This window comes from Dioscorea cayenensis, chromosome 5, assembly GCF_009730915.1.
Source record: "Dioscorea cayenensis subsp. rotundata cultivar TDr96_F1 chromosome 5, TDr96_F1_v2_PseudoChromosome.rev07_lg8_w22 25.fasta, whole genome shotgun sequence".
Classification (NCBI taxonomy): domain Eukaryota; kingdom Viridiplantae; phylum Streptophyta; class Magnoliopsida; order Dioscoreales; family Dioscoreaceae; genus Dioscorea; species Dioscorea cayenensis.
Genome location: NC_052475.1, coordinates 32,658,701 through 32,678,902, shown reverse-complemented (window position 1 = coordinate 32,678,902; position 20,202 = coordinate 32,658,701). Strand labels below are relative to the sequence as shown.

Genomic DNA, 20,202 nt, shown 5'->3' with positions numbered 1-20,202 from the left:
CATCTCAATTATATCAATGCTTGTAGTTTTGCATGCTGATGGTAATGATGATGAAGCACCAGAAAAAAGAGAACAGTGATAGCAAAGCTGGCATTGGCCAAATGGCAGGTAAGGGATACATCATACATGAAAGAGTTAATATTTCTCAGTTCAATGTTAACTTTAGACAAGTGAGTCCCACTTGTTTCCTTTGCAACCAGCGCCACTCTCTCTCTCTCTCCATCTCTTTGTCCACTACTTTGGAAGAACAGTAGTAACAGAGAAAGAGATGGATAAACATCAGTTCAACTTCTCTTCCACTTATTTCCTGTATTAAAAAATAAAAACACCATTTCTTTCTTTCTTAAATAACATCTACACACACACACACATGCTCAGAGAATGGATGTGAGTTCAAGCGCTATGGCAGCCTCTCTCACCTGCGGCTCAAATGACTCAGTGAATGGACTCAAGTTTGGTATGAAAATATACTTTGAGGATGTGACTACTGCTGCTGGTGGTGGTGTTGGTGGGAGCTCTTCAAAGGGATCAAGCTCGGTGACGGCGAAGAAGGGGAAGGGAGTGGTGCAAGGAGTGCAGCAGGCACCGAGGTGTCAAGTGGAAGGGTGCAATGTGGATCTTAGTGATGTCAAGGCATACTATTCCAGGCATAAGGTTTGTGCCATTCATTCTAAGTCCCCCAAAAGTCATTGTTGCTGGTTTGGAGCAGAGGTTTTTGCCAACAATGCAGTAGGTTAGTCTCTCTCTTCTTTTATTTATTTATTTATCTTTTGAAAACTTTACTGCTTAATTTGGAGTGTATTTCTTTGTCACAAATGAACCATTTGAATTCTATAAGATTTTGCAACACTGCACACTGCTTGAAGTTAGTTTATCTCTGTAATATTTTCACTGTGGGAAAACAGAGTCCAATGTGGTAGTGATACTATTAGTCTAAAACACACCACACAACGAGACAATTACGGTTGTATGTAAATGTTGAATGGATTGATGCACATTAGTATTTGTTGCTGAATAGGTTCCACCAATTAACTGAATTCGATCAAGTAAAACGAAGCTGCCGCAGACGCTTAGCAGGCCACAACGAGCGCCGGAGGAAGCCACCTCTTACATCCTTATCACCTCGCATGGGACGATTTTCTTCCTCATTCTCAGGTTTGCAGTTAAAACTCACAATCTATTTCCTCCGCAACATCATCTCAAGCTTTTATATACTTTGAAAGTTTTACCATTGTTTGACAGAAGATAACAATAGATACAGAGGATCTATGATGGATTTCAGTTATGCTAGACAGACAGGCAGAAGCGGTAGCGGCGGTGGCGTTGGCAGCAGCAATGCAATGCCTTTGTTGAGGCAAGGGGAGTTAAATACTCTAGCCTGTGGCATTGCGCCTCATAGTTTCCAATTCCATCCATATATGCAAAGTTCAACTGGGGAAACCTTATTCTCCGGCCTAGGAATATCCTCTCCGGGAGTTTCGGACTCGAGCTGTGTCTCTCTCTTCTGTCAAACACTCAACAATGGAGCAGCAACATTACTGCAAGAAACCGGCCTCTGATCATGATGCCTCCTCCAATGGTTCAACAAGAGCCAGTCATGGCTACTAGTTGCTTTGTATCATCCAGTTCATGGGACTTCAAAGACCATGGAACCTATGCAAAGCTTAGAAGGACGGTCCATGGAAATGGTTAGCAGCCATCGGTTCTCCGGCGAGCTCGAGCTTGCCTTGCAGGGCAATGGTGCTGCTTTTGGTCATTCAAATGGTGCGAACCATGACCGTCACCTTTAGATCTCATTCTTTTGGATCATCTTGGCTGTTGTTTTTATTATTGTATGCTTAATAAACATGTTGCCATGTACTGCTGCAGACTGAATAAACATCCTACTAATAATAATAATGCATGAATGGTTTATCCATTATTATTCCAAAACTGATGCTAATAATAATTTCAAAGAAGAATTAAAAGTCAATTGAGATTTTATACACTTACACTAAACTTAATTTCGAGATACAATGCCCAATCATCTCTCCTCTAAGTGAGTGGTCAGGAGATTCAGTGTCTTATTAACTCAAAAATTCCTACCAGAATGCTTCATTTTCTGTTTTCCAAATGCAGTATGTGACTTTCCTCAGAGGCAACCAACAGTGTGAGGAGATTGATAAGCATGTATGGCATTTACTTCTCAACAGTAACGTGCTTGATGTCTGACAAGCGACAACTGACAAGGCTTTTCACGTATCTAATGCCTGCAGACATGCTTAAAAATCAGATCCAACAAATCCGCTAATTGTATCGAACACAACAACCGAGCCCCGGAGAAATTAGGGTTTTAGTGGTCCTCTTCATGGGGTCCAGGACAATCATTTAACATTGTCTCCATTGATTCATACTGAAACAGCCATAACAAACAGAAGGCGTCTTAGTTGCAGCTAGCTATTAGCAGATGTCCCATTTTATTTGAAAGTAGGAGCAAATCACATTAGCATACTTGACAAAAATGCAGACGTGGACTACTCACCTTGCATCCGCAATAAAGGCAGTAGAGATACTCATCCCTCAACTTCAACAATAGGCCATGCAAGTCCTGAAAAACAAACCCAAAAATGTATCATGCCTTTTTCTTTTTCCCCATAAAAGTTAAAACAAGAAAATCTCCAACATAGAAGTAATTTCAGTATAAAGGAAACCACTAAAATGATCAACCTTTTTAATTTATGTATGGAATGAAGAAGTCTATACGACTAAGATATCAAAACAAGCTATCTTAATCTGTATCGGCTTAGTAGTGTATTCTAGTTCATACTAATTACAAAGTACTTAAAACTAGTAATTTAAGATTTATCTTCCTCAGTCTCATCCTCAAGCTTTGAACTATGGTAAGGTGAAAATGGGGAAACAAACAAATACAACAAGTAGTTTCCCCAAGCCACTTATGATTATAGTTCAGTTCAAAATTAATATCAGGTTTGTCATGCAACACATGCTCCAAAACATGGTAATTTCAATTAAAAAAAGAGCCATACATCAATCAAAAGCCGGTCTGAATCAGCTTGTGAAAAAAGTTTTTGAGGAATTTTTTTATAACATCTTTCTTGAGTAAGGGCTTCAGATTCTTTGTGTTTGGATAATAATAACTCCTGCAAAAGGTCTTCTTCCAGAAGTTGATAATTCCAGATCCTAAGATCTAAACAAATAAACCAATAAGCCATTTTCCTCCTTTTCTAACATCTTCTCCTTTATCAAATAAGGCAATGTAAACAAATAAAAAAAACCTATAAAAGCCCTAAACTTACAGAAACAAAAGGCCTCTAGGCTTCCCAAAAGCCAATCCAAACAGCCCCAAATCATACCAAGTCATTGTTAAAACTAAAAAAGAACAAACAGAAGGAAAATCAGATTAGAAATCAATAAAGTCATTCAAATCATATTCTTCGCACAGTGACATAATTTAGATATAGTTAAAATGCATAAAATCATGTACATAACCCATAAGAACATATATAAAACAAACTTTAATCCAGCCGAGCTTGAATAAATTCACCCCAGCTGTTCTATGGCTATGTAACTATAAGATGATAAGAAAGGAATCAAGCTTAAACCAAGCCAGTCCAAGCAGGTCATGAAAAATATAAATATCTGTAATTGCTATTAAGCCATGATCTTTCTTCCATATAATAAAATTTGGACACAATTGCTAGAAGTAGGCATACGAGAAAAACAGGTTATGAGATCGTAATATACCAAAAAGTAATTTCAAGGAGGCAGTTTATCAGCACATAAATCATATTTCAAAAGGTATGTAAGGATATTCAAGTCAGAAAGGATAATTCACAAAACCATAGCGGCAATAAGGGTTGGTAACAGACCAAAGACCATGGCGACAACATGAAGAAAAGAAGCAAAATACAAGTATTTAGATATCTGCATTCGAAATTAAAACAAGATGGTAATATTCTGCCACTAACATGGTGAAATTACATAACTTAAATGCCCACACCTAACCATTCAAGAAGGTATTCTTCAACCACTCATCACTATCGGCATTATATGGTTGTAAATTAAAAAAAAAAAGCAACCATTTCAACATCCATTTGCGCAGTAGGAGGTTTCCCTTTCTAATCAAGAATATGCATACGCATTACCCCCCACAAAAACAAATTTTACAACCATTCTGTCTTATCACTTGGAGAACAAAGTTCAATTAAACAACAGCTAGGAGGATAAATAACCAAACTGAAAATATCACATCTTCAGTCAAAGCAAAGAGATTTGAAAGAAAATACTAGAAGAATTCAGAGCCACTAAAAACCATGTGCTGACTGCTTACCACAAACTACAAATCCAAATTTAGGTATGAATTTGCAAAATTTCATTACCCTATAATCTATGAATCCAATTTAAAAATGAATTTGCAGAGAAATTAATCAAAACATCCACAAACCCTTGAATCCTGCTAATTCAACATGGTTCCCAAAATTTTTGTTATCATATTGCCGATCAAAAGTTCTTTGAAAAACATTAAAAGTTGATCATATCTAAACAAATTTCTAGTTAGTTCTAACATCATATTTGATCACCAATCAAAACATGTGCACAGAAACACATTATTTTACAATACAGGAATCTAAAATTTAATAATGAATTTCAACAGGAATTAATAAAAAACCTCCACAAATTGGTGAATCCTACAAACATATCAACGACATATAGCATATTAAATTATTTGTTTCGTGACATAGTAAAAGATAATTGCAAAAATATCTAATCCTAGCAAGTTCTGAAATATCATACCTAAAGGCAATAACAACAAGAATGACACAAGAGAGCCCGGAAAAATAAAAGGATGACAAAGTTATATCTATTTGGATGTATCACCAGCTACACCATAGCAGGGGAAAAAAAGATTACCTCTTCAGTGATCTGCTGCTCCTCCTCCTCCTCCTCCTGATCCTCACCCTCATCCTCCTTCACTGGCTCAACCTCCCTGTTCTCCAGCTGCGCCAAAGCAGCTTCTGCCTTTCGATAATCTCCAGCCACCCTGCGACTCCTCCATTCCAACCTTCTCCTGCACCCGAAATCCGACTCCATCTCCTCTTCTCTTATCCTCTTCCTCTCCACCACCTCCCTTTCCTTCCTCTTCTTCTCCTCCCCCACTCCGATCCCCTCCCTTGCCCGGCGTATCTCAATCCCGACCGGCTCCGCCCGTCCTTCTTCCGGCCTATACCCCATTCTCCTCAGCATCTTGAAACCAACATTCGTCTCCGGGATCGCTACCTCCAGCGCCGCCCGCGTCTTCTCGTCCTCCGCTCGCTGCCTCCTCTCCTTCTCCAGCCGCCGCCGCTCCTGCCACGGCAAACTCTTCGGGAGCTTCGGCTTCTCCGGCTGCGGCGGCTGACGATTCTTGCAGCTGGCTATCTGAGATCATGAATTGTCAAGCTTTTCAAAGGCGAGACTCCGGAGAAGGAGAGATCATGGTTAGCGTTTGGTTACCTTCTTGTACTGAGGATCATCGGCGGGAAGGAAGGCGGAGATGTCGCCCATGTAGTCCTCTTCCTCTCCATCCCTTGCCGCCATTGAAGCTCTGCTTCGCTTGCTTCCCGTTTGGGTTGTCATATTGCCCAAGAGACCCAACACAGACCTGGGTTTTTTTTAATGGGTCGGGTTGCTCTAATAGATCAATCTATCCATGGGCTGCAATTAAATGTGGGCACGGGCCGGTTAACCGGGCTCTACGGGCCCGACCCGTCGGGTCCGGTTCACTGGAAACCGGACCCAGAACCCGCCCGTGCTACAGGGGAGACCCTCCGGGGTCAACCCGCTGGGTCCGGTTCATTCACAGAATGAACCGGACCGGCCCGGCCCGGCTTATCACAGAATCCGATGGGTTTTTGTAAATAACAAAAAAATGTGTCATGGATGGGTTTGAACATGGGACCTCTCACATGGGAAAATAACAATAACCAATTGGCCTACAAATTTTTCTTGTTTTAATTAAAAATATAAATAAATATAAAGAATTTACAAAATATTTTTTAAATTTAATCCCAAACAACAAAAAATTTAAAATAATTTATAATAACTTAAAAAATTTTATGACATATCAAAAATAATTTTTAAAAAGGATAAAAAGCTACATTTTTTTAATTTATTTATCTATCAAATTAAATTATTAGCACACCTTTTTAAGTCACAACAAAATGTATATATAAGTAGTATTCTTATTTTTTTAAATTGAAGTTATCATCAACTTATTTATTTATTATAATTTGGGTTGGGCTCAGATTTTTACTTTGCTCTCTGACAATAGGGTTATTATTGTGCTTATCATGTTGTTATTGAAAAAAAGTTACAAATCAAAATAATATGGTGTGAACCATTATTCAAAGATATTCTTTTTTTTACTAATATATTTTTTTATAAATTGATTTACATAATTTAAAAAAACAATTTTTTTGTAATTTTTATTTTTTTATTTTTATAAATTGAAAACAAAAATAATCTAATATATATGTGATAAATAAGAGTCTGCTATTTAAGAGAATTTAAGAGTCAAGATACGTATGTAGAGATTTAGTCTTTATGAACCTAAAAGACAATTAACAAAAATAATTATTTTTTTAAAAAAATATTTATGAAAAATTTATTGTTTTGATACTTTGATATTTTTACTAATTGATTTGTATAATTTTTTTAATTTATTATATGGTTTCTTAATTTATTATATGGTTTCTTAATTTTTATAAATTAAATATATAAAATATTTTTGATCCATATCCCTACATCTATCTATATATAATTCTTTTCCAATAAATATTAGAAAGCAAATTAGATTTCGAGTGGTTGGATTTTTACTATCCAAGTTCAAGATCATGGGTTCAAATTCCATGACCAACAACAAGTACTTAGTATTAAAAAAAAAACAAATAAAAACATTAAACCGGGTTTGACCCGGCGGGTTGACCCGCCGGGTCACGGGATGGGGAAAAACCTAACTCATGAACGGCCCATCTACGGGCCGGTTACGGGTCAATGAACCAGCCCGCCGGGTTCCCGCGGGCCGGGCCGGTTTTCCGGACGGCCTGTGCCCACCTCTAGCTGCAATCCAATTGATTATTTACCTTCAAATTTAAATTACTTAGTGCAACTCCAACCCATTTGTATATATGGCGTTTTTAAGCAAATTTGGCGCAGAATTTGGTCCAATCCAGCGCCAAATTTGCGAGAATCTCTGATGGTGCAGCAACATGTAGCGCACTCAGCTGTAGACCAGCTATTTTTATTATTTTTTTATGTTTTTCATTTTTGAATCAGTTTTTATTTTTGTTTTTATTTTTTTCAGTTTTATTTTTGTTTTTCATTTATTTAATGGTTTTTTTCAGTTTTAATTTTTTTGTTAATTATTTTTTTATTTTTTAGATTATTATTTATCTTTTTTTATCCTTTTTGATTTTTGTTTTTAATTTTTCAGTTTATTTTTAATTTTTTTCAGTTTATTATTTATTTATTTTTATTATTTTTATAATTTTTTAGTTTTTAATTTTTTCAGTTTATTTTTATCTATTTTTTTATTTTTTATAAAAATTTATATTTATAATTTATATTTCAATTTAATTAAATAATTTATAATTTAAGTTTGTATTTTTTTCAATTAATAAAAAATAAAAAATTAACGAAAATAATACACGAAATATAACTTCATTAAAATTAACGAAAATTACACGAACAATAAAATAAAAACATAGAAAATAGTCAGAACATAGATTATTATCGATAACAATAATGTGTTATTTTCACTGATGGTGCTTGTTTGTATGTTATGTTTTTATTAAGTAATTAATGTAATGTAATGTTTGTATTTATATTTGTAGTTTATCAATCAAATTTTATATTTAATAAATATTTATAAAAAATTATAAAAATAAAATTTATATTTTAAAATAATATAATATTTAAATTCAATGGTTAAAAGTGAAAAAATTAAAGATGATTAAATTTATTACTAGTATGAATATAAAAGTGTGAAGTAAAAAGAATATTCTTAGAATATTCTATTCTAGAGTTAAAAATAGAGATGATGGTTGGAGAATTTTTACTGTAGCAGCTGTATTTTTGTGTGTTGAAGCGCCAAATATATAGTTTTGGGTTGGAGATGGCATAAATAGTTATATAAACTATTATCTTTAATACATGTGGTTTATCTATTTTTTTTTTAAAAAAAATAATTATATAGACCAATTAACAAAAATTGAATGTCAACCCACTAAATTTCAGCGTGATATAAGAGCCTCAGTTTTGAGAGCATATCAAAATTATTTTATAAGCATTTGATTTATAATAATAATATTTTCTCATCAATATTTCATATAAAGCAAAATCTAACATAATTTTAAAATTAGCAACTAAAATAACATAATGAAAATTGAAAAAAAAAAAGGCTCACAATTCCCAAGCGTGTAACCAGTCAGATCATGCCACCTGTCCACCCTGAAGCATCGCGCAATCCAGCTAACACGTGCCAACCTTTAACGTCTCTCCCGCGCTACCGCCTTTTTTCCTCTTTTCAAAACCCCCCATTCCTGAAGCTTTTCCCACACTCGCTCTTGATCTCCATCTCGATCTTGATCTCTTGAACGATTCTTAGGTTGGTTTTCTTCTCGAATTTCTCCATTTTCTTTTTCCTTGATTAGCATCTCATCTTCGTCCCAAAATTAGGTTTTCACTCGATCTCGAACCCTCTTTTTCTCAAATTAGTATTAATGGCGGCAGCCGATCGGATGCTTCTGATCGCCCTTTGCTTCCTCTTCTTCTTCTCCGGTCCTCAGTGTATATACTTCGCATCCGCTGCCACAAATTCATCCGATGGTGAGTTTTCTCTGTTTTGTTACTAAATTTGAATCTCGAGATATGGATATTGGTTCCTTCTTTGTTTCTTGATTTTTTTTTTTTCAATCCTTGATTTGGTGATCGGATATGGAGTTTTGGGAAGATATTAGATTTTAATTGGTTTTCTTCTTCCAATCTGATTGAGATTTTGGTGGTTTTTTTTATTTAAATTTTAATGTTTGGTTAGAATTTATCATGACCGTCTTCCCAGGATACACCCAATCTAACGAACAAATGCTCATTGGTTTCCAGAGATTATGCTGGTTTAGTTTCCGTAATTCCCTGACATAATTCACAAACTTCTAGGAATGGCCTAGTGACACAGCGTTTATTCCTGAATTGGGCGCTGGTTTCATTTCCAAACAAGTAGCAAAAATGTTCTCAAAGCACCCCTCCCTTTCCTTAGATAACCCTTTTTACAGAGGGGTTTTTAATGGCTTCCACTTTTGATTGCAGTGTCGGCTCTTGAGGCCCTCTATCGCTCCCCTCAACGCCCCAGTTCAACTCACTGGGTGGAACAACAGTGATCCCTGTGGTGAAAACCTATGGCTTGGTGTTGCCTGTGTTGGAGATTCAGTCATTTCCATGTAATAAAATCCTTCTGCTTATTCCTCTTTCCTTTTTTTTTTTTAAGTGAGAATCCTCCTGAAAATCACTGATTTATCAATTGCATGTTGTAGCAAGATTAATGGAATGGGGCTCAATGGCTTCTTGGGTTCGCAGCTATCCAGTTTCTTGTCATTGCAACAACTGTGATATTCTAGCTCTTTTCACCATTTTTGTTTTTGAATCCTTTTTTTGTTTTTGTTTTTTGTTTTTGTTTTTGTTTTGCTTCCAAAGGCACATTAGTTGATAAATATGGAATTGGGTTTTATGGGGTCATTACAGGGATGTGAGTTTTAATAACATCGGTGGTGAGATTCCATCTGCATTGCCCCCAAACACTATCTTCTTGTATGTTCCTTATCACTTTCAGTTTATTTTGTTAAAAAGAAAAATGGTATGATTTTTATGGTGTATGGGGTACTGAATGCTATTTTTTATTTGGGGATGCAGGAACTTAGCTATCAATAATTTCAGTAATAGCATCCCATATTCACTGCATTCTCTGAAGTCTCTTAAACTCCTGTAAGTTTCTTTGGCCATATTAGGATTATACAGAAATGAGAAAGATAGAAGCTTCACAAGTTAAATCTCTTTGATGCATTTTTGCAGGAATGTGAGCCATAACTTCCTCTCTGGACCTATTGGTAATATGTTTACTGATATGCAAAGCTTGGAAAAATTGTAAGATTCTTGTATTTGATATATAGTATCAGTAGCAATATATGTAGAGAGCTTAATTGTAAAACAAATATTGATTATTGATGATGTGCTGAGGTATCTAGTTCTGGTTTGGTTTGCTTCCCTAGAATACATAGGCTCTGTCTATTAAATTCTTTTGAAGCTTCTATTAGGTCTTTATCAGCATAGTCTGATGGGTTCCATTGGATTCAATAACTTCAGGGATCTGTCATTCAATCACTTTTCTGGTGACCTACCAAACGGGTTTTCTTCCTTTACAAATCTTCATGAACTGTAAGTGAGATGCTGTGGCAATAGTTGCAATGGTGCTTTGAGCCTTTTATTAATTTATATTTCCTTCTGATTTTAGAAGCTTTTGGCAGTTATCTACAGGACAACCGCTTCACAGGATCTGTGAATTTTCTTGCTCAGCTGCCCTTGTCTGTTCTGTAAGTCCCAAAACTATAGAGGCCAGGGGCCAATGGAGTTGACTGATCTTCTCTTTATTTTTGTTGCTTATATAGGAATCTCGAGAATAACAATTTTAGCGGATCTATCCCAGAGCAATTTGAATCTATTCAGGAATTCAGGTGTGCCCATTTCTATTGAGTGTCTGGACCTCCATGTTCTAACATCCGTTTATTTGCATGTGAACCTTGACAATGTCTCATGTTTTTTTTTTTATTTACCAATCGTTTGTTCAGGTACAGTGGAAATCAGTTCCAAACTGGTTTAATGCCCCCTAAACCTCCATTAAATGAAGGTGCCCATCCTCTATCAACACCTAATGAGAACATCAGCGGGCCCATTCACTACCCTCAAATCCTTTTCAATTATTCTTCTCTCCAACTGAGAAACCATAAACGGAGAATCTTAAGGTCATGGGCTGTAGCAGTTGTTGCTGTTGTTTTAATAGCCTTGTTTGTTGCAACTGCCACAATAGTGAACATCTACAGAGAACAAATAGTACACATCTGCAGACAGCAAAAGTCCAACTTCAATACAGATAAGATCAGCAACGATTCTTTGCTTTCACTTCCTGTGACTGTACCAACTGGTGAGATTTTGACCAGTGAATTATTAAAATCTTTTTGGCAATCAATGCTGGGGAGCATTTTTTGAGTTGCCACAGCTGATTGGAATACAGTCTGAATTAGCATAGTTACCTTCTCTTTGTTTTTCCGATGAAGCAGCATATGTGCTTTGAGTGAATCAAAAACTTGAGTTGTTTACACTTGACAAGTGATGTGTCTGATTGATATGAATATACAGCAGATAGGAAGATACGTATACGAGGAATTCATTTATTTGACTTTTTGACATGACAGTATGTTTCTACCTAAATTTGTCTGCTTTATTTGCTTCATTTGCCCAATCAGGTAGTTAGCATTGGCCTGCAGCATTAGCTTAGTCTAGTTTCACCTTTTGACTGCATAGTGGATTAATAAACTTACCAATAAAATTTTACCTGTTTCAGTTTCGAATCTGATTTTCCTTATGATTTTGCAGAACGCATGCCACAATTTTTTAGGTTCATCTAGGTAGCACTGACAATATGAATGTCAGGTTTTGAAGATAGTCATGGTGCATTAATTGAGTTTTGCTAGATGGGCAATAGGTGAATTTAGTCAATTCTAGAATTAAAGCCTTTTGATTTGATTAGGATACTGGAGACAGTCGGCAGAAACACAATCCTATATGTGCCAACCACGTTACTAGGTTGCTCGAATTGATCAGATGATGGAGCAATGACCATACCATCTGTGCTGTATAATTGCATTCTGTGATATGAGCAAACAAATATAACCAAAACATTCACCAATTCTAGTTGTTTCATCATGAATAAAAGTGGATAACCCATGTTCCAGTAGATGTGCGGTTGTTCAATTTTTTCAAAATGCAAAACCTACAGTTTGTGTTATCCAATCTTAATGGTAGTGCCAATTTTGTGTTTTCTATTGGCTTCCTTTTGCAGTTCCTGCATTAAACCTGGATCAGTGGGCAATAGGTTCTCCCTCTACGTCTACGAATAGGCGTTCCTCAATTCATCACAAAAAGCCGGAGGGGTGGTCAAAAGGAAAGTTACTTGTAGGAAACCCAGAAACCAACCAACTGCTAAGATATACAAAAGCTTCTGAACTAAGCATTGCCACTAACAATTTCAGTCAGGAAAGACTTCTTTGGGGCGGGCCCTAATGGTTGTGTTCTACCGAGCTGAATTCTCTGATGGTCAGGTATTTCTTTCTTTCAAAGTTGCAGCTCTATCTTGCTGCCTTTTCCCATGATCAATATTGTTACTTCATGAAACGTGAACATGTCAATGTTTATATAATATATATATTTGGAAAGGTGGATGAACAGTGATTCCTCAAAACATGAAGTACAAAATAAAACGAGGCCATAGGATGGTCTAGGAAACCAAAATAACTCTGGTAGCTCACATCACTGACCTTGTTTCAGATTAGACAGTTATAAGATGACCAGTTTTGAGAGTTCTCAGCAACTCCTATTAAATTGAAAGGCTAAGGTCTTGAAGCTTTTGGCACTTTGTTATACACCTGTAATTTCTGACTTTTTGGAGATTAATATCATACAGTATATATGAAGTATAGTCTTACACTCAGCATTGGTATCAGTATTCAGAGCATGGGGCGCCAATGACCATTTGGTCTATTGGCATTGGATCCTATATGTAAGATGTTTGTATCTGATGTTGAAAAGATGGGTTTGAACATCAGGCTGCATAGGATGAGAGCATAAGTATTTCAGAACTTGTATTTGCGCTCCATGTATGTGCACTCCTTTGACAAAATGATTTGTCACATCTCAGGGGAAAAACAAAACAAAAATAAACTAGAGCATGGGATGTTGAGTATTATCATTGGGGATTTTTATTATAAAAGATTCTATGCTTTAGGACTAAAAATATCTAGATAGAACCTCATTGGTGGCTTGTATTTACAACTGTAATATGCATTAATCATTCTTACCATGAAATGTCAATTATACAAGCTCAAATATCCTACCTTTCACTTTATCAGGGTAGTAGCTGTCAAGAGGATTGACATACTACCACTGGCTGTGCATGAAGAAGATGATTTTTCTAGATTTAGTATGGAATATGGGCCGCTTGCAACACCAGAATATCACCAGCCTTTTAGGTTATTGTGCAGCGGACCAGGAGCGCCAATGCGACAGTCTTGTGTGAGCATGCCCAGTGGCCGGTCTCCTTGCTGATGCCTTAGTTTTTCTTCCAATGATACCGTAAGGCTCTTTCCTGAGAGCTCAGGTGAAGATTTCCCTTGGTGTAGCCCATGCTATAGAGTACGTGTAAAAATTATCATTTCATGTTAAACCTATTGGTGCTCCCGCTTGTATTTGTGCCTCTTTATTTTCATGCTCCATTTATGATTTTTCTGTTGGCAAAGAATAAAAAGGAATGGATAGCAAATATAGCTTATACAAGAGCTATATTTTTCACCATTAAGATATTTCCTTCTTACCACGAATTTCTTTTTAGTTTTGCCAATTTACAAATTTAATATATATCGCTATTATGCTTTCTTTTTGTCCTCCTTCATGTTTGTGTTTTGTATTGTCCATCAGTTCATGCATTCCTCCTGTTATTATGCCATAAAATGTCTTTTCGGTTTTATCTATATTTTTGCTGGTGATCAATGCCTCCATCATGATCAGGTATTTGCATTGTTCATGCATTCCTCCAATTGCACATGGGAGTATCGAGAGCGCAAGCAACATTTTGCTTGGCAACCAGTATGTCCCCAACTCACTGATTATGGAATAGCTACGCTAAGGCCTCTCATCGAACCTAAGCCGGAGTGTAATTCTCATCCTTTTTCCATTTTGTCATAGAGATCAACTAAAGTTCCTTTTCTCTCACCATCTTAAACCAAGTGTTTAGAGCCTCTTATATTATTCACATACATGAGGTTTGCATGCGTATGGTACATACAGTGAACTGAGAAATCACATTAATTGTTACTGCTGCCCCCTGAGAGTAGTGTTCCTAGAAATGATGAGGTGAAGAGGACGTTTACAGCTTTGGTGTGATTTTTGCTTGAGATTTTAACAGGAAAGAGGGCTTTTGACATGTACGTGTGGCGCACCATCTCTTAATTATGCATATACTTTGATTTTGTATTAAATTGTTTCCTGAACCATGTTTTTGTCTTATCAATACAGTTCAAGGAGGAAGCACGAGCAATTTCTGGTTAACTGGGCTTCCTCTCGTCTCCATGACTTCAGCTTGCTGGAAAGATATTTGGTGGTCCTTCAATTAGAGACACCATTCCTCCTGAGGTCCCTTTCTCGATTTGCTGGACATAATCCTGCTCTGCATTCAAGTAGACTCACTGGCCCCTCTCCTGTGTTTTTTCAGTTAAATTGGTGCCATTAGAATATTGAGCCACATTACATTGTTTTATCTGTCAAAAGATATAAGTTTGCAAACCAAGGTGGCCTTGATCATTCTTCATAGAAAATCATCTTTCGCAGTAGTGCAAATCCTGTGTATTAGAAATACCTGCTCCTGCAGAAATATGAGGTTCACTCTTGCACGACAATGTGTTTCCCATTCACTAAAGATATACTGTATACTGTAATCTGAAAAACTTGAAAGAAATATAGAAGTGGCTTTTGGGCATGGCTACGCGCACCACACACACGCACCCTTTTACGTAGAATCTAAAATATAGTTGATTAACATGTGTTTGGGCACCTTCTCACTCTACTTATAATTCTTCTGAGCAGCCACAGCCGAATTTCGTAGCATGGGAATGACGAATGAGATCGGGGAAGTTTGTCCATCTGGTTCAAAAGATGGGCCATGATGCATCTGATTCTGATCTTAATATAGTCTGATCTTTCATTCAAAATCAACTGTTGCCTATTTTGAGTAATACCCTTCCCTTCTGAAATCAATTTGCTGCACACACTGTACATCAGCTGAGACACTTGATCTGCTTTATAGAAAAAATTTTGCTCATTGTATGACCTAGTACCCTCTTCTACTTCTACGGTTCTACCAAATAATTGTAAGATCTTTGTGGTCTTGTATAGTTTTAGTGGAATTTGTTGAAAAAGTTTTTGTTGTCTAGTTATGACATGAATATTCTGTTAATAGCTCTGCTCATATAGGTGAAGATTACTGACTAGAGATTTGTACTTTTGAAGCATGATCCACACTCTTCAACTGCACCAGAATATTCCTTTTAAATGTTCATATAACTCCTTGCATCCTTCATTTACTCTTCTCGTTTTATTGTCTAGCTATGTATACGTAGAATCATTCACGTTTCTACCGCAAATAGGAAAAGGAAAGCACCGGATTTTAAGTTTATTTATTTATTTTGGATAAATAAATATATAACTTATTTGGTGCTTATGTTCCAAGATATATGTTCATAACTAGAATTAAGAAGGACTATCAAAGGAGAAAACCTCTATGTAGGTATTAATGGTGAATTAACTTTTATTTATATGCATTATACTTATTTGTATTGCCTCTGTTAAGAGCTGCATATATTGCACATTGCGGATGTTTTGATTTTGATTTTGATTTTGATTTTGATTTATATATCGTTGTTGTTGTTGTTGTTGTTGTTGTTGTTATGCATGCATAACTTCCCAGAGGCACATTTACAAATCCATAAATAACAGATAAATAAGCAAGAAAGTAAAAAAGCGTGAAGAATGTTCCCATTTATAGCTTCTGGCCATGCATCTCACGTACTATCATATACGCAAAACAAACCTGATCCCAACTCCGCCACGCTACCGCTACTGCTATCAAGCACAAGCAGCGGAAGCAGAGCACTAACTAGTAGGAAGTGCAGGAGGGCTTCAGATGGAGATGCTATTGGGGATCATGCCGGTGCACTCCAGGCTCTGAGAACGCTGCCTGCCAGTTCATAAGGCACTATCCCGGCGCCGCACCGGTTCCCTCAGCTCTGGTTAGCATCTCTCGGCGTCAACGATCCCCTGGATCACTTTCATCCTTCCATTGAACCTCTCAAACGCCGCCTTTATCTCAATCGTTCTCCGCCCACGACGCCTCCAACTCTCCTCCCAGGTACTCCTCAATCCGGCGCGCATGGTTCGACGTATATCCATTGTCGACATCACCACCGTCGCCCGTAATACTTGTGATGGAAAGCACTTTCATCAGCGCCGTCTCCGGCTTCTCCCCAGAACTGAACTCCCCACTCTGTCCCCATCCTCCAACGCTCTCCACCGGCATTCTCACCCGCGCGATCGTCGGCGTGTCGGGAAGTATCCATAGCGTAGTGGCACTGCCCAGTTCACTGCCGGCATGGCAGCCCGGACGCCACCCAGATGATGGTGCACAGAATCTCGACCAAGTCCCTCCCTCCGTCTTCCAGCTTCGGCCACCATGGCTGTCCTTCTTTCGGGTGCCCCTTCACGTACCTCCGTCCACCATGCTTGCAACTCTGGTCCTTCTTGCCAGCTCCCGGTCTGGGTAATAGGTGGATGACGTGTCTCGTCACCCATTCCCGATCGACGACCAGACCAGCAGGCCTCATCGGCGGCGTACGGGTAGTCCCCAATCGTCAACTTTCAGCCCGTGCTCATGCGTCCGATCCTCCACTGCCATTCTGCCGGCCATTCGAAGCGCACCGGCCAATTATACCTTGGTAAACTGTGTTATTGTCTTGTCGCTGATAGAGCAAGAATAAGAATATAGTTGGTTATTTGTGATGTAACCTGCTGGATCAGATCAGCTGGGAGTGATTCCGTGTCACTCTCCAGAGCTTGTCGTAGGCCACAGGTGAGCAGAGCTCCATGGAGCACTTGCTGGGGAGAAGGAGGGTCTCAATGATGCCGCCTCCCTGAGATGAGAAACTCCTCTCTGCCAGTGCGTTGATCTCCGCAGGTACGCCGCCGCCGCCGCCGCCGCCGCCGGAAATGCGGGTGTAGAAGTCCGTTATTGGATGCATTGCGCTTAGTTGCCGGTTTGCTGCGTTTTGACGTGAATGCGTGCAGGCGTGAGTTCGCAGCCGCAAAACGGTTATGTTCTTTAGCTATTGTTGGCTAATAATTTTGGGTGAAAGTGAAAACTGTATTACTGTGGAAGTGTGAACTGTAGAGGTTGTTACCAATGGAGAGCATGCTGATGGACGCCAGGAGTCAGGTGGCACCAGCGTGTGAACCTCCGGCGCAGCCTCAGCCAGGCTCCCGGTGGAATCCCAATTATGAGGGAGAAGACTTGTTTCCACTGGGGCTCGTCGGGGAAGCTGGACGGAGTGAGCTAATAGCAATGGGCTTTTAATGTGTTTCTTCGTGTGAGGAAGAACAATGCGCGTGCAATCCATACAAGGTGGTGTTTTCTCCAGCGCGGACCTCAGTGTACATATGCGTAGCAGCAAATCATGGTAATCTATTATGAACAACCTCCTTCTGCTTTTATTGCCTGCAATGGATAGAGGATTACTGACTTTATCGTCATTCATGTATATACCTAGTGTACTGCAACTAAAGATTCAAGAAACAGTTCTCAGCAGACGCACATGCAATTAATTTGTTTAATTATTAGAGATTAGAAAAATTGATGCTTGACTCTCGAATTATTAGCACGTAGCATGTTGTTGAGCTCATCGACGTTGGCACATGCTAAATGCATGCATTGAGGGATTTTATTGCTGTGACAAATGTCTACCTCCTCCTACTGTCAAACGTCCCTCCCAGCTCACATTCAATCACTCTTTGGTGACTGCTGATTCAGGGTGGACCATAAACTTCGATCAAGCTTTCACGCATGTGAACGAACTCCTGCAATGGTCAGTCACATGTAAGTTAATCAACGCTCACCTTCGAATGAAGTCAACAGGGAATAAATCTCTTGAATCAGTATGTATATATATATATATATATATATATGAATTTATTAGTTGTGTATGACTTACCGTGACCAAACTGAATACCTAGAGGATTTAAACCTGCCAGTTTGTCTTCCAAGTTCTTCGTCTCTGAACCATGAGAATCGCTTATCGTCATACAACAGATAGTTTGGGTTGTTTATGATTAGTATTCTCCATTTTACCATAATTCCTATTTGTAATATGACACAATAAGATTCTCAGCTTTCGACAAGAAAGTAGAGAAATGGTGTAATCTATAATAACTTTCAAGAGAAAATAAGCGCATTTTGAACCTATAATTTAGTAGATAGCATATGAGCACAGTTATTAATGTAGTTGAATGAAATCTTCTATCCCTCCTCGTGCATATTCCACTTTGTGTAATCTCTTGGCTATATGTATGGTGATAGCTGTTATTGTTCAGTATTCTTTTTATTTTACCGCTCACAAATCTATAAAACATGATGAGGGATTAGAAAAATTAGATGCAAAATGGACAGATATGTAGAGTACCACATTTGCATGAGCAAGAGCTGTATAGTTAATGACATGCTTACTAGAAACCTAGAATGTCAAAAGCTTTCATTCACCATTAATATCTATATGCAGATATATATATAGTGGTAAGTATATATATACTGAAGAATAAATTTTTACGTACCATCTATCATCTCTGGAGTTTCCAAAGAGCAGGACAAATGGTCGGTGATCCTGCACGGCCTTGATGAGTCTCGTAGCAGGAGTGAAAGCTGAGGCCCTCCTGTTTAGGAGAGGCATGCCCCTCATCGAACAACGTGTCAATGGCTGTGACGTAGGTACCCAAGCTTGGTGTCACTGATCGCTGTCTCAATGGATGGCACCATGCGTTTTTAAGCGCAGATCTAGTGTCTTCACATAGAGAATGTCAGTTGCTTCACCTCTCTGAGAAGGCTTCATCCCTTTGGTAGCATACATAGTCTCTTCCCTTGTCTCTGAATTTGGGTCTGCAGTTTATGCATTCATAAGCATTGGATTTGATTTAAACCAATACCATTTTATACTGTCTATCAGTGATCACTTAATCCACTAATTAACAGAGAGACTCTCACACACACACACGCATACATCATCAGATTATATATAGTATAGGAGTCTGCATTAATTTTCATAGTTTGGTGGTAGTCCTAGAAATACCTTTCTTGGCTGGAGGCTCGCCAGTGCGGCAACGTCGTAGTACCCTTGGAGCCACTCAAGAATTGTGCGGACCAAGTCATCACTGTTGTGTCTGGGTCACCGAGATCATTAGTAGGTAGTCATAGTCATAGATCCTCTCATATGTCTTCGCTCACCGGTGCCATCTCCTCTCTCTTGCTCCTCTAGATCTGCCTCCTCAGCTGCTGAGCCCCTGCCGGCGTCTGAAGGGCAAGTATGACTACAGCAAACACAACAATTATTATTAAGTCACATACAGTACACACAACATGGCTCATTCATGAACTTTTAAAGCTACAATAGCATGCATGCATATATATTTTGAATAGCGGTGGAATAAATCACACTATTAAAAACAGCAAAGTACAGAGTATAAAATTACAGCAGGTTTTACTATTAAAAGAACAAACCGCATGCATGCATATTGATCATTAATTGTGTCTATTAATTCTCTTTAATAACTTCAAAGATCCATTTTCTGGAGAACAACTTGTGTTAACGTAACTTATCATTTAGTTACCGTGGAAATTAATTGTCATCGTTGCATTTAAAAAGTGGATAAAACCACATTACTAAAAAGAGGATTTTCTATCGTCGCATTTTTATCTTTGCTGTTTTTAATATTATGTTCAAATAAATAGTAACTCCTGTTCATAACTTTACATTCATGCAACTCATCATGTAAGGGTATAACGTAAGGGCTATATGAAACAGAGATAACCACGTGTCTCCATGACCACAGATCTCAGACACAAGGCTGTGGGTCAACAACACCTGACCATTCATGGAGGAGAAATCTTATCTTAAAGATAAGACAGAAGGGAGTTTTCATGTTTAATAGATCAAAAGAGGTACAATTTTGTTGATGAACAGGATCATTCTCTGCATTGCATGGTCCTGGTTTTGTCTGGAAAAGGAAGAAATCTTCACGGTGTTATCTTTT

General features: G+C 38.0%; 2 protein-coding genes and 1 long non-coding RNA gene across 4 annotated transcripts; 2 read left to right on the top strand and 1 right to left on the bottom strand.

Moving 5' to 3' along the window:
* Window positions 1–187: 187 nt before the first annotated feature.
* LOC120262496 (squamosa promoter-binding-like protein 17) lies at window positions 188–678 on the top strand (the record flags this gene model as incomplete). Its single annotated transcript, XM_039270626.1, has 1 exon — window positions 188–678. A coding segment is annotated over exon 1 (297 nt), but the record flags the coding sequence as incomplete, so codon positions are not given.
* Window positions 679–700: 22 nt separating this feature from the next.
* On the top strand, window positions 701–1,488 carry LOC120262498. Its single transcript, XR_005536786.1, has 3 exons — window positions 701–733; window positions 1,019–1,155; window positions 1,243–1,488. It is a non-coding gene; the product is annotated as an uncharacterized LOC120262498 (long non-coding RNA).
* A 312-nt stretch (window positions 1,489–1,800) lies between these two features.
* Window positions 1,801–5,627, bottom strand: LOC120262495 (G patch domain-containing protein 11-like). 2 transcript variants are annotated; one of them, XR_005536785.1, is made up of 5 exons: window positions 5,494–5,627; window positions 4,912–5,418; window positions 2,522–2,587; window positions 1,993–2,392; window positions 1,801–1,883 (listed from the first exon to the last, which is right to left on the bottom strand). XR_005536785.1 is itself a non-coding variant. In XM_039270625.1 (4 exons), the coding sequence occupies exons 1-4, from the start codon at window positions 5,614–5,616 to the stop codon at window positions 2,333–2,335; spliced, it is 756 nt and encodes a 251-aa protein (XP_039126559.1). In that variant the 5' UTR covers window positions 5,617–5,627; the 3' UTR covers window positions 1,934–2,332. The 2 variants fall into 2 exon arrangements, 1 of the variants encoding a protein (XP_039126559.1); XM_039270625.1 differs by lacking the exon at window positions 1,801–1,883 and having other exon boundaries at window positions 1,934–2,392.
* Window positions 5,628–20,202: the final 14,575 nt, after the last annotated feature.